We start from the raw sequence: 12,979 nt of genomic DNA, 5'->3' as shown, positions 1-12,979 counted from the left end.
ATATGGGGAAAGGTTGTGCAACTTGTTTTGTTTTCTTTATTTTAATATGCAAAAATGCACTTTAAAAGTTTAGAGTTATTTTAAGATGTTGTAAAGTCTGCCCATCACCAGCAGTACAGCCAACAGATTTCTGCCCTGTGGGTTTTTAATCCTTTACTCTTGTCCAGCAAATGTTGAATCCTTGTTTCATTCATTGTATCACTTATCACATCATTGAACAGGCATTTGCATGTGATCGTGTTGATTATGTTGTGGAAACCACCAATCTGGTGAAAATGTTGGAGCAGCAGAAGTGTTCACTCAATATCATTACAATGACTGAGGCTTTAAAGTAATACTGAAGTCAGAAAATGAACCCTAAAATCTGAACTGTATATACATCTGGCACATATCTCTTACATGGTTACAGTCTTTCCTTAACCACTGTTCCCTTTTTTATGTATGCATAAACAGATTACCAGAGGCTGATGATAGTGGCAGAGAGCATCACGGCCTTAATGTTCCCCTTCCAGTGGCAGCATGTGTACGTTCCCATTCTGCCCGCCTCCCTCCTTCACTTCCTGGACGCTCCTGTGCCGTATCTCATGGGCCTCCACTCCAACGGACAGGATGACCGCACCAAGCTAGAGCTGCCACAGGAGGTATGAACACATTGTAGCATATTCCTGTACTTAGTTTAAACTCTCTTCATTTGGCTTATTTGAATATTTTACGTTTTGCAAAGCTGACTTTTTAAATGGTAGTAATTCCTGCTGAATTAACTGTTGCTGGATTTTCACATGAGAGGTGTGAAAAGTACTTTAGATCCACCCACGTCTATTCCCACTTCTAAAACACACAATGCAAATCAAACCTTTGTCCCTATGCACTTGTGCTCGCTTTGGTCCGTTAAGGCAGTTTACTAGATAATACTTCTTTCTGTTGCAAAATTATGAGTAATGATTTTAGTGAATAAATCCATTCTAATTATTTTTCTTTGGGTTCACAAACCTGCATGCTATGTCTCTGTCAGTGTTTTTATTTACAGTCATAACCAACAAGGTTTAGTATTGTCATGACTGACCGTTGATAGACTTGTGACTGCATTAACACAGCATGACGTTTTGTGCATTAGGCTCAAATGCAGATATATATGTTTTTCATGTTTTCTCATTCCATGTCTTCTCACAGGCTAACTTGTGTTTTGTGGACATCGACAACCACTTCATCGAACTGCCAGAGGAGTTGCCCCAGTTCCCAAACAAACTAGAGTTCATTCAGGAGATCTCAGCGGTGCTCATGTCATTTGGCGTATCTCCAGAGGGAAACATTCACTCCAGCGACAGCCAGGCCAAGTACAGAGGCTTCCGATCTGTTGACATGGTCTCTGACAAGCGTAACGGCAACCTGGCCTCGCCGCTCAACTCCTACCTGCTGAGGGAGAATGAAACTATCGCCAGACTGCAGGCTCTGGTCAAGAGGACGGGGGTCAGCCTGGCGAAGGTGAGAAATTATGTCATTTCATGACTTAAAAATGGGCTGTACAAATATATAATTAGACATGGTTGTACCTGGAACTCTTAAAATCGACTTTTAAAAATGATTGTTGAATAGTTTCAATTAAGTATAAAATAAGCCTTGCAAATATAGGTTTTAAATCCTTCTATTCAGCAGCTACATTGCAATGCAAATACATTTTCAGCTGCAATTAATGTCTTAAATATGCAACTATATTTTGCCAGCTTATAAATGATGTAGGGATGTAATGATAATCAATATTACTACATGAACTGAAAAGACAAAAAGATATCATTATGTTATTACCGTCATCATAGCAGTAAGGGATGATGAACAAAAGGGGGGAGCCATTCTGCGTCCACAAAGTGGATTTACATACATGTTTTGTCAGTACAGACAGAAAAGGAGAAAACGTTGTTTTTCATAAAAGAATGTATTTAAAAAAAAATGGAAGACAGGTGTGTTAAGTTGATTTAATCCTTAATGTACGTTGATCCTTGTCATATTTGAGTAATTATGGAGTTAATATCTATATTGAGATTTTTCTTCAAAATAATCTAATCTAAAAACATTGTAGAGATTCCTCAGTAACTGTCTTCCCATCAGTGTATTGAGCATCATGTTTATAGAACAGGTAGCAAACACCCACAGTAAGCAAACCTAAAGAGTCTTGAATATGTTTTGCTATCCATCCAAGAGACTTCATCAGTTGAAAACATCAGCTGCAGCTGCCTTTGTAATGCTGCTGGGCGATCTCGCATAGCCAAAATGACAGAAACCCTCAATAGACCCTGACATCAACAGATGTACTTGGCATCTGTGTTACACTGTCTAGAATGATGACAAGCAGGCTCATTTGGGTTTGGTATGTCTTACCAACAGTATGGTAAAATACTCTCTCTCTCTAAAGACTGATGGACGGGGAATTAGCTGACAATTAGAGAAAGTCTCTCTACGGGCAGCCTAATCAGCTTATGGACTGGTGGCCAGCTTAAACTTTCCATGAACAGATTAGCTCATTGTCTATGTATTGTGTCCCAGCTAGTAGGTCCAACCTCAGTTATAAGTATTCTTATCTAAACTCTCTACTGAATTTGATTTATAGAAATTAATCAGTGATTGAATGCATTAATGGGCCATGTCATTGCATTGCGATTTTGTTTACAGTTACGTGTGGTAGTGCTCTGTGTTACTGGAGCCCCTCTAGTGCTGGCAGCTGTCCAGCTGACCCACTGACATGCTAAAAAAGAACATGTGTTTTAGTTTTCTTTGGGTTACAGATGTCTTCCTTTCCCATAACCCTGCTGCCTCATCAGCAGCCTGTGAAAACAGTCAGATACGATAACATTAAAATTGTTGTGCTTCTATTCTTCATCCAACTTCATTCTCACATGCTTTTTCCTGTTTTCTGTCTTTGTAATGGATGCTCAGCTGGAGGTGAGAGAGGATGCCAGCAGCAATAAGGATATGCGGGTTCAGTGTGATGAGGAGGAGCTAAAGATGCACCAGCTCAACATCCATGTGCGCGAGGTTTTCGCCAACCGATTCACCCAGATGTTCGCAGACTACGAGGTGTTTGTAATCCAGCCGAGCCAGGACAAAGAGTCCTGGTTCACCAATCGAGACCAGATGCAGAACTTTGACAAAGTAAAGTGCTATAAGCAGTTTGTTGGTAGCATAGTAAAGTGAAGGGTATTATTTTTCCTTAGTAAATGACTTTAACTTCCTCCCTTTTAATTTGCTTGTGCAGGCCTCGTTCCTGTCTGACCAACCAGAGCCCTACCTGCCCTTCCTGTCACGTTTCTTGGAGACGCAGATGTTTGCCTCTTTCATTGACAGTAAGATCCTCTGTCATGATGATGAAGAGAAAGAGCACACGCTGAGGGTGTTTGACTCCCGAGTGGATAAGATTCGGATGCTAAACGTCCGCACGCCCACACTGCGCACCTCAATGTACCAGAAATGCACAACCATTGAAGAAGCAGGTAAGGAGAAAAGATCAGACCTGAAAAACCTTGAAGGCTTTGTGGATTTCAGAAAAATTTAAAACAAAGTTTTGAACACAACAAGATTGCAAATGTTGTACTTAAACGTATTGATGTGCCTCAGGTTTCTGGGATAAACACCTCTCAGCCGGAGGATGTGGTAAGTTTGCACTGATAAAGCCACAGATTTTAGTTTTAAAATGAATAGCTTCACCATACAATCTTAACTTGAGAAAGTAAAAATTGACTTCTGTAACGTTTAATTATGGCACTGTGTAAAGCCCAACAATGTGCTTGTTTTGTAAAGCCCTTAAAGAAGACCTTAAATGTCCTATGCATTTCCTTTAATTTAAGTTTGGTTATAAGTTAAGGTGAAGTTGTAAACTTCTGACAGACTTGGAGATTTGCTGCGGTCGGGTTAACTCAGTTTGTAGAGCAGGCGCACATATATAGAGGTTTAATCCTCGACGCAGCAGCCGCAGGTGGGACTCTGACTTTTGGCCCTTTGCTGAATGTCATTCCCCTTCTCTGTCTCCTTTCATGTCTTCAGCTGTCCTGTGGAATTAAAGGCCTAAAATGCTCCAAAAATAATCTTAAAAAAAAAACTTGGAGATTTGCAGCCTTTAGTTAACTGGCTGGCTGAATTACTGTCTTGTTTGCAGACAACCTGTTTACAAAATGTAATTTAAAAAAACTCCTGAACCTCATGCCATTGGGCTTGAGAACAATAAGACTCACTTTTTATAATATTTGCTCTCGTTTTACCTTAATTGTCTCTGGGTGCCAACTTTTGTGAATTTGTGTGCAATGCATTACGTTAGATACACTAATAATGGATGGATGGGCTTCCTTTTCAATGCATTACATACAATTTTTACAAAGCTTGGTAAACATTATATTATTGCAACAATTGAAAGCGCTATCACTGATCTTTATGCTGGTGATCTAACTTGCAGCATGCAGGTATATGGGTAATAAATTCTTTTCAGAGAATCGAAGCTTTGTAACTGTAAATCTCAGCTTCAGACAATATTTGGGTTCTGTACCTGTTGGTGCTACATACTGTAAGTCATATTGTGCATATATTTTGTATATTTTTTGTTTACATTACCCAGGTGTGGGTGGGTTGTTAATCAGGCATCAGAAAATGTCCGTCTAAAGCTGCATTCATGGATGACTCTAAACTTGGTTCTTTTCAAGAAAAAGAAAACATCTATTCTGAGCCTTTTTGGTTCTGTGGGTGTTTGGGAGGAAATGTCTTTTTCTATTTTAACTTGTTCTCTTTCAGCTGTTGTCAGTTATTTTCTTAAAGAGAAAATAGTGCTTCTTCATCATAGTTATTCTAGATTCATAACACAATTAGCTACAGACAATATGAGAATCTTAGTCAGAGGATTGGTGATAAGTAGAAAAAAGGAAAATGACATAGTTTCTGACTATGGGATATTTAGGTTATTCGGCCTGACAACGTGCATTGATGACCAGACGATCTCATGAATTGTAAATTGTAAACTGGCAGTAAATTGTAAATTGCCCCAAAACCATGGACACCTAATAGCTTAAATCCTGAGAATTAAAGACTTGAGCAGATTAACAAAATGAGAAAATGAATGCATCCTATAATCTAACTGCCAACACCCCTACTCCATCTCCTCCGCAGAGAAAGCCATCGAGATGAGAATGGTAAAGATCGACCACACCGCCCTGCACCCCCACCTGCTGGACATGAAGATCGGCCAGGGACGCTACGAGCAGGGCTTCTTCCCCCGACTGCAGTCTGATGTGCTCTCCACTGGGCCTACCAGCAACAAGTGAGTATTTCACCATACTCTCATATCATCTCATATCATCAAAAATTGTTCTGTAATTTTTATTTATCATTAATTCATGTTTGACGTCTATATTAAATCTAGGCTTGACAGCTGTTTTGCGATGTTTCTCTATAACGTTGATGAAAGGTATGTTGTTTTGTGTTACAGGTGGGCCAAGAGGAGTGCTCCTGCCCAGTGGAGGCGGAGGGATCGACAGAAGCAGCACGCGGAGCACCTTTACTTAGACAACGACCAGAGAGAGGTGAGGGGTCAACACGGTGTTCTCTTCTCTCAGCTCATATTCATACAGATTGACTGCCTGAGCTTTGTTGTCTTTGTTCGTTTTGCATGACCTGTTTGCTTTATTTTGACTTCGCTCTCACCATCTTGTCTGCTCTCCCACCTTCCTCTCACACTTCTGGTCACTGTCTCTTTTCTCCGCCTCTCTTGCACTCACTCCCACATTACTCTCAGCATGTAGAGTGTTTGTTTCCGGAGCTGCAGCTCCTGCTGTTTCTTGACTACTACTGGCTCTCGCAGTCCTTCAAGCCCTGTCTTAAGTCGGTGACTGTGGACGTGGTATGTGTTGATAGTTTGTAAGGCCTTTAGGGTTCGCACTGGGGCCTCATGAAGCTGTCCACCCGTGCAGTCTTTGCCTTCCCTCTGCTACCTTCACAGCCATATTTTATTGATATACTATTTGTGTTATATTGCTGTATTATATGCCATATTACGTTATATCACACACTAAGTTCTACCATACTCTATGTTATATTGCGGCACAATACTATACATCTACTTTATACTGTTTTGTTATGATATATATATTATACATTATATTGTGTTATTCTTTACTATAATATTACACTGCTGCACTATGTCTAATTTCACTTTCTATTTCATAATGTACCATATTATACTCTATAATGTTTATATGATACTTTGACCCATTCTATTATATTAAGACTCTGCTGCTATTAACCAAACCACAATCACTTTATCTGCACCATTTAATTGTATCATTCAATGCTCTGTATAGTTCATAGTTTCTATACTATTCAGTTACAGTTTATGTACCACATACTATTTATTTCTGTTACTCTCTACACTTATTTTTATTTCAATGTTGTTTCTGTTGTGCCAACCAAATTTCCCTTCTGGTGATAATTAAAGGTGTATCTTACTTTAGCTTAGCTTACCAGCAGCTGAGCTTTATCTGATAATGCATATCACTTTCTAGAGCACTTCATGTTTGGGAACTCATAAAAATGAAATGATGCCATCAGTATAATACAATTTCTAATAATCTACTAATAATTATTTGTTTCTGAATTATTAACATTTTTTGTTTTAGACCTGAATCATTTTATTGTAATAGACTTGATTTGATAAATATTTGAAATGTTCATCACTGTCGATCATCACAGTTCTTTTTTGATTATTTTATATTTTTCACTATTTCCTTTTTTTGAGTTTCACTGCTTATATGCCGTACCGCTTCAATACCTGAAGGCTTGAGTCCAGATGATTATCACAGTAATAGTACAGCAGTTTGTTTTGGTGTCACGTTACATTTACAGACTATGTAGACTTTAGTCATTGTAGTATTTCTTCTCCCTCTGTAGTCACCAAAGATGGTGGTGAGTCCACCAGGAAGTTAATTTCTGTTTGAGTTTTCTCGGTTTCCTTTTGTGGTCAGCTGATTAAACTCTCTCCTGTTTTTTACTAGAAGTATATCCAGGAAGCCAGGAACCTGGGCACAACCATCAGACAGCCCAAACTGTCCAACCTGTCACCTTCTGTCATCGCTCAGACTAACTGGAAATTTGTTGAAGGACTGCTGAAGGAGTGCAGGAACAAGGTTTGTATATGACTGCCTGTCCTGCAGTTGTTCAGTTTGCTGTTATCTCTGCTGCATTATTTCAGTTGAAAAAAAGATTCATCACATTTGACATCTTTAAAGACGTGCACAAAGCAATTCAGAATGAGTACTGCATTGTTATAAGGTTAGCAGAGAATCTCTCTCTTTCCATTTAGTTTTTGATTATTAATCATTTTTAAGTGTGCACAAGTGTTAAGGCTTATATTACATTACATGTCATTTAACTGACACTTTTATCTATATAATTAAAGCTTTGTGTCATTATAGATTACGCTTCTGTTTGTAAATTAGTTTTCCTACTGCACAAATAAATAATATCAGGTTTGTGAGTCTGAAGTAGGTAAACGGATCACAAAAAAAATCCAGTATGATAAGTTTGATGTCTCAGTGAGCAGAACAACAGAGTGTGTGTGTGTTTCTCTGCAGACCAAGCGTATGCTGGTTGAAAAGATGGGTCGGGAGGCCGTGGAGTTGGGTCACGGAGAGGTCAGCATCACCGGTGTTGAGGAGAATACTCTGATAGCGAGCCTCTGTGACTTGCTGGAGAGGATCTGGAGCCACGGGCTGCAGGTCAAACAGGTCAGGAAAAAACAACATCAACGCAGTCACCATTTCACATAGACAAAAAAGGTTTTATTGTCATTGAACCACTTTCTGACAGTAATACAACAAAATTACACTAGTACTCCCTGATTATTAAAAAAAACAAAACAACAATCACAACAAACACAAAAGATTTACAAAATAGTTTTTTACAAAACTGATCCTTTACAGCTGGTGGACATATAGTGTGTTTTCAGCTCAAATAATGACACCAGTGTATGTTTCAGGGTAAATCTGCATTGTGGTCCCACCTGCTGCACTATCAGGAGAGCAAAGAGAAGAAAAACGCAACTCCAGGTGGTTTGGGACCTCCAGGTAAAGGCTGAAATCAGCTGATGAACAATACTTTTTAACAAATTAGTGACTCTTGTTGCAATTAGACTATTTATTTTTTCACACACCAGGTTTCATTCATGACACCGAGAGACGCAAATCTGATGGTGGTGGATCAGCCATGCCCCCTCTTAAAGTCTCCCTGATCCAGGACATGAGGTGAGGAGCAATGGAGGTTAGGGTTATGAATGGATGAATTGCTTGAGTTTCATCCAGTTTACCCAAAGCTAGATTTGAAAAGTATTAGCACTATCAGAAGAAAGTAAGTTGGACTAAGAGTGCCCTCTTGTGGTATAGTGTCAAACAATACCTATGTAGATGTTCCCATAATAATGAGCAAGAATTTAAGTTATTGCAATTAAATCATGAGTAAAAATTGTTTTTTACAATAGGCTGCATTTTTACACTTGTGTCTCATCACGTTCAGAGGACACAATTTAATAGCAGATTGACTTCTCCCCTCACATAAGAAGCAATTTAATTTAGGGTTTGTGGCGATATGTTTGTCTGTTTTGGTTGAGTGACTAAAACATTTTTCAGATCCCGGGTCTCTGATGAATGAGAGATTCTTAGAGCCCTTATAGTATTACTTGATAAATGTGATGCTTCACAGTTTTTAGTTATAGTGGCACTTTTTCTGTTTTCTGTTGAACATCCAAGTAAATTCAGTGTTATACATATTATGAGCACACATATCTTACAATAATATTTACTTTCTCGAAATCAGTAATTACAAAGGCCATGCATTTATGCCAGATTAAAAAAAGTTAAAGGAAGACACAGATTTAGTCCAAGTCTTTTGATATTAGCGGTGCCATTACAGACAAAGCTTGGTTCCCTTTTTATTATAATAGACAGTGAGACAGTGAGATATGTGACTGGTAATGAGTGGAATTATGCATAAATCACTAAGCCTTTCAATGACCCTGTGTGCTCTCGCAGCACACCTGTGTGTGTGTGTGTGTGTGTGTGTGTGTGTGTGTGTGTGTGTGTGTGTGTGTGTGTGTGTGTGTGTGTGTGTGTGTGTGTGTGTGTGTGTGTGAGTCAGAGAGTGTGTGGCTGTGTGGCGGCCATCACTGTCGTAATGTAATGTACCATAACCAGCCAGAGTTGAGGAGTCAGGGCTTGGAGGCGCAGAGTGTAACACCACGTTACTTCCACCCTAATTACCAGACCCCTCCGCCAGTCTGGCTGAGAAAGAGAGGAGGGGTCACACTTCTGTTGCCATGATTGTAAACTGTCACAGAATCAACCATCAGACCCCATTGGTGACTTTTAACAATCATACATTTTCTTAACAGGCAGTACAATATTTTTTGTTAACTAAAAATGATGAGTTAATATTAAAATTGCTCAAATACTTAAGTTAATTAGAGATGATGGCAACTCAATTGCATTACCTTGTGTTTTCTAGGTAAAATGTTACAATAATAGTCCATTGTAGTAGATGTTTTCCCCTGTTGCCACGGAGATAACGTGCAGAGAAAACTGGGTTACTTGGAGTGAGGGTGGAGACAGGGAGGGGGATGGAAGTTAGGGGAGGAGACATGAGGAGCTCTTAGCAGACAAGGCTTATGGCACAGGTGGAGTGGAAGGGAATGTGTCTGGACATCCTAGACTCGAGGGTGGCTCTGAGCGATGACATTAAGCTTCGTCTGTGGTTATAAATGCCTCCACAGAGGCACACGGAGCTGTTTCTTAGACTCGGGGTGGGTAATATTTGGTAAAGTCAGAATCATGATGACAATTAAGAGATAAAAAAACATGAATATTTCACATATATCCACAAGTCATTTTTGAATAACGTGTAGTGCAGTAATGATTTGTTGATTCATTATTTAATTGATTATGTGAGATGTATCAATCAAAAATACTAAACATCAGAATTTATCGATTCATAAACAAGTAATGAAAATAAATGTTGATAGCAGCCCTAAACATTTGCTTGTCATCTGTTTAGACCACAGACTTGTGTATTACTATCTATACATGTTGTCATATCACCATGCTAGTCCACTGAGAGATTTAATGAACGAACTGAGCTAAATAAAAGTACTGGATTGATGTATTTCGCCAGTAACAAGTTCTGAATTGTTCATATATGCTCCTATCAGAACTAAACCATAAACTGCATGAAAATGTGCATCAACTGCATTCAATATTATCTGGTATTATTCTGCATTTTATGCCTTTCTTAAATTTTTTTAAGCAATGTCTATAAAGACACTTTTTCTGTCACTAGATGACATTTATTGGCCCAGTGTTTGTATTATTAAAAGTGCCGTGGTGAAACCCACATATTGGACACAAAATTTCTCCTACTTTAATTTTCACATGATGAAAATGATCTTTGCTTTTGAGTTTACGTATGATCAGCGACCTTATCTGACCTCTCAATCTATCATTTTTATTTGCAGACACATTCAGAACATCAGTGAGATCAAGACAGATGTGGGCAAAGCCAGAGCCTGGGTTCGCCTCTCTATGGAGAAGAAGCTGCTCTCCAGACACCTGAAGCAGCTGCTTTCAGAGCATGAGCTTACAAAGTGAGCTAAACAAAGTTTTGTTGTCTGTCCCAATTTCAGTATTAGTTAATAATCACTGCAGCATTTTAAAGAGCTCTGAGTTTCTTAAACCACCTCTTCTCTTTTTAAATGCTGACATGAATCCGTGTTTGTGGAGGACTGTCTGTCTCATATGAAATGAAGATGATGTGTGATCTACCAATTCATAATACATTAACTCTTTTGAAATTGCAAAGCATCATACTGTAGTCTACCCAAGCTTAAATCATTCACAGCCTTCTTCATAATTGATATCTGAGTGGTGAAGTGGGTCAGGGGGTTTTCTGTCTGTCTTTGTGACCTTCCATGCCATTTGCTCTACTTTATTACAAACAGTAGCTCACTTTGTTATCCAAAACTGGTTTATCATCTATCATGCTGCTGACACTGTTGAGGAATGGGTATTTGTTGGGCAACTTAACTATTTTAAAAATAATGGAAATTCTTTAATTTTGTGGGTCCAAGCATTAATGTATTTTTACACTTTTCTCAAACAATCTTCCTTTTAGAAAACTGTACAAGCGATATGCCTTCCTCCGCTGTGATGATGAGAAGGAACAGTTTCTCTACCACCTCCTGTCCTTTAACGCTGTGGATTACTTCTGTTTCACCAACGTCTTTACAACCATCAGTGAGTGCTATTTTGATGCCAAACAGCACGACAACACTGTACATAAACTACCAGTTTTCCTCCTGACATTTCCCCCCTCTGTCACCCAGTGATCCCCTACCATGTGGTGGCTGTTCCCAGTAAAAAGCTGGGTGGCTCCATGTTCACAGCCAACCCATGGGTGTGTGTTTCTGGCGAGCTCGCAGAGACCGGAGTCCTGCAGGTCCCCAGAAATACTCTGGAGATCACTTTTGAGGTTGGTGCAAATAACAACTCCACTTTATTACAACTTGGATCTTTATTTGATAGTTTAGTCATCATTTCTGTTGGTTATTATTTCAGTGTATCCACAGTAACTGAAGTCTAAAATTCAAGAAATATTGATTGGTTGAAAGATCACATAGGTTGTAAACAAGCAAACAGTTTAACCAAATTATTTACGCCACTTTTTAAAGTAAAACAAAAAATGAGAGGATCTGAAATATCAATAATAATACATTTTATAGCACAGAAAGTGTGCAATACAATAGTACAATACGTCAAAGTTGATCTTAGACCTCGGCCTTTTTCGGTAATCATTTTCATATTTCTAATTTCAATTATTATTTAGTTTGCAATTGTTTTCTCTTTCAAAAAACTGGTGGAAAACTTGTATGATTCATTCCTTTTCCTGCTGGACAACAATCATAGAACAAAACGATACAAAATAAGACCAAGTTGTAATAAACCAAAATTATCCTTTAACAATATGAGCAAATGTCTTGTGTTTGTGAATATTCTTTTTGCTCTGGGTGTTTAATGTCACCATCCTTACTTCTCTCTCTCTTTCAGTGCCAGAACTTGGGCAAGCTCACCACAGTGCAGATGGGTCACGATAACACGGGTCTCTACGCAAAGTGGCTTGTAGAGTGTGTTGTGGTCCGGAACGAGATCACAGGGCATACTTACAAGTAAGCGTGTCTTTTGAGATAAATGTGCCTCCTGTGGTATGTTTTAACCACGTGGTTAAACAATGAAAACAATGCATTTGTTGTGTAGGTTTCCGTGTGGCCGGTGGCTGGGGAAGGGCGTGGATGATGGCAGTTTGGAGAGGATCCTGGTGGGAGAGCTGATGACCCCCAGCACAGAGAATGATGAACGGATGTGCCGCACCCCCCCGATGCAGCAGTCCCCTGGGATGATGAGGAGGTTTGTTACCATCTCGCCAAGCAGCAAACCAAGTAAGTTAATCAACTTCACAACCATAAGTCATCTGTATCAATTCCTAAATAATAGTGGTGTGTAGATGTTTTTTGTTATATTCTAGCTAAGCGTTAATATGTGTCTCCAATTTGGAATTCAACTGTAAACCTAAAGGTCCCATGGCATTAAAAGTTCACTTTTTACGAGGTTATTTAACATGAATATGAGTTCCCCCAGCCTGCCTATGGTCTTCCAGTGGCTAGAAATGGCAAAAGGTGTAAACCGAGCCCTGGGTATCCTACATTTTGGGAAAGAGACTTCCGATACGGTATTAGGGGAACACTAAGGTCTATATAAAAGCATCCAAAGTGCACCATGTCATGGGACGTTTATATTATATATATATGTGTGTGTGTGTGTGTGTCTATATATATACATATATATATATACAGTTGTGGTCAAAAGTGTACATACACTTGTAGAAAATCACAATGTTATGGCTGTCTTGAGTC

General features: G+C 39.0%; 1 protein-coding gene across 4 annotated transcripts in view; it reads left to right on the top strand.

The window, feature by feature from the left end:
- dennd5a (DENN/MADD domain containing 5A) overlaps positions 1-12,979 on the top strand; it is a 32,326-nt gene that overhangs the window by 15,568 nt on the left and 3,779 nt on the right. For 2 of the 4 annotated variants that reach the window (XM_034880731.1, XM_034880653.1), the window contains 16 exons: positions 454-641; positions 1,171-1,482; positions 2,929-3,144; positions 3,248-3,482; positions 5,143-5,293; positions 5,462-5,555; positions 5,768-5,872; positions 7,023-7,154; positions 7,602-7,754; positions 8,006-8,093; positions 8,183-8,270; positions 10,529-10,657; positions 11,185-11,306; positions 11,396-11,541; positions 12,117-12,235; positions 12,324-12,505. In XM_034880731.1, coding sequence (XP_034736622.1) covers positions 454-641; positions 1,171-1,482; positions 2,929-3,144; positions 3,248-3,482; positions 5,143-5,293; positions 5,462-5,555; positions 5,768-5,872; positions 7,023-7,154; positions 7,602-7,754; positions 8,006-8,093; positions 8,183-8,270; positions 10,529-10,657; positions 11,185-11,306; positions 11,396-11,541; positions 12,117-12,235; positions 12,324-12,505 — 2,460 coding nt within the window. The remainder of the gene's footprint in view (positions 1-453; positions 642-1,170; positions 1,483-2,928; positions 3,145-3,247; positions 3,483-5,142; positions 5,294-5,461; positions 5,556-5,767; positions 5,873-7,022; positions 7,155-7,601; positions 7,755-8,005; positions 8,094-8,182; positions 8,271-10,528; positions 10,658-11,184; positions 11,307-11,395; positions 11,542-12,116; positions 12,236-12,323; positions 12,506-12,979) is intronic. The other 2 variants (XM_034880900.1, XM_034880819.1) reach the window with 1 other exon arrangement.

Source organism: Etheostoma cragini, chromosome 1, assembly GCF_013103735.1.
Source record: "Etheostoma cragini isolate CJK2018 chromosome 1, CSU_Ecrag_1.0, whole genome shotgun sequence".
Taxonomy (NCBI): domain Eukaryota; kingdom Metazoa; phylum Chordata; class Actinopteri; order Perciformes; family Percidae; genus Etheostoma; species Etheostoma cragini.
The sequence above is the reverse complement of the archived record's forward strand: the minus strand, read 5'-3'. Positions and strand labels throughout refer to the sequence as shown.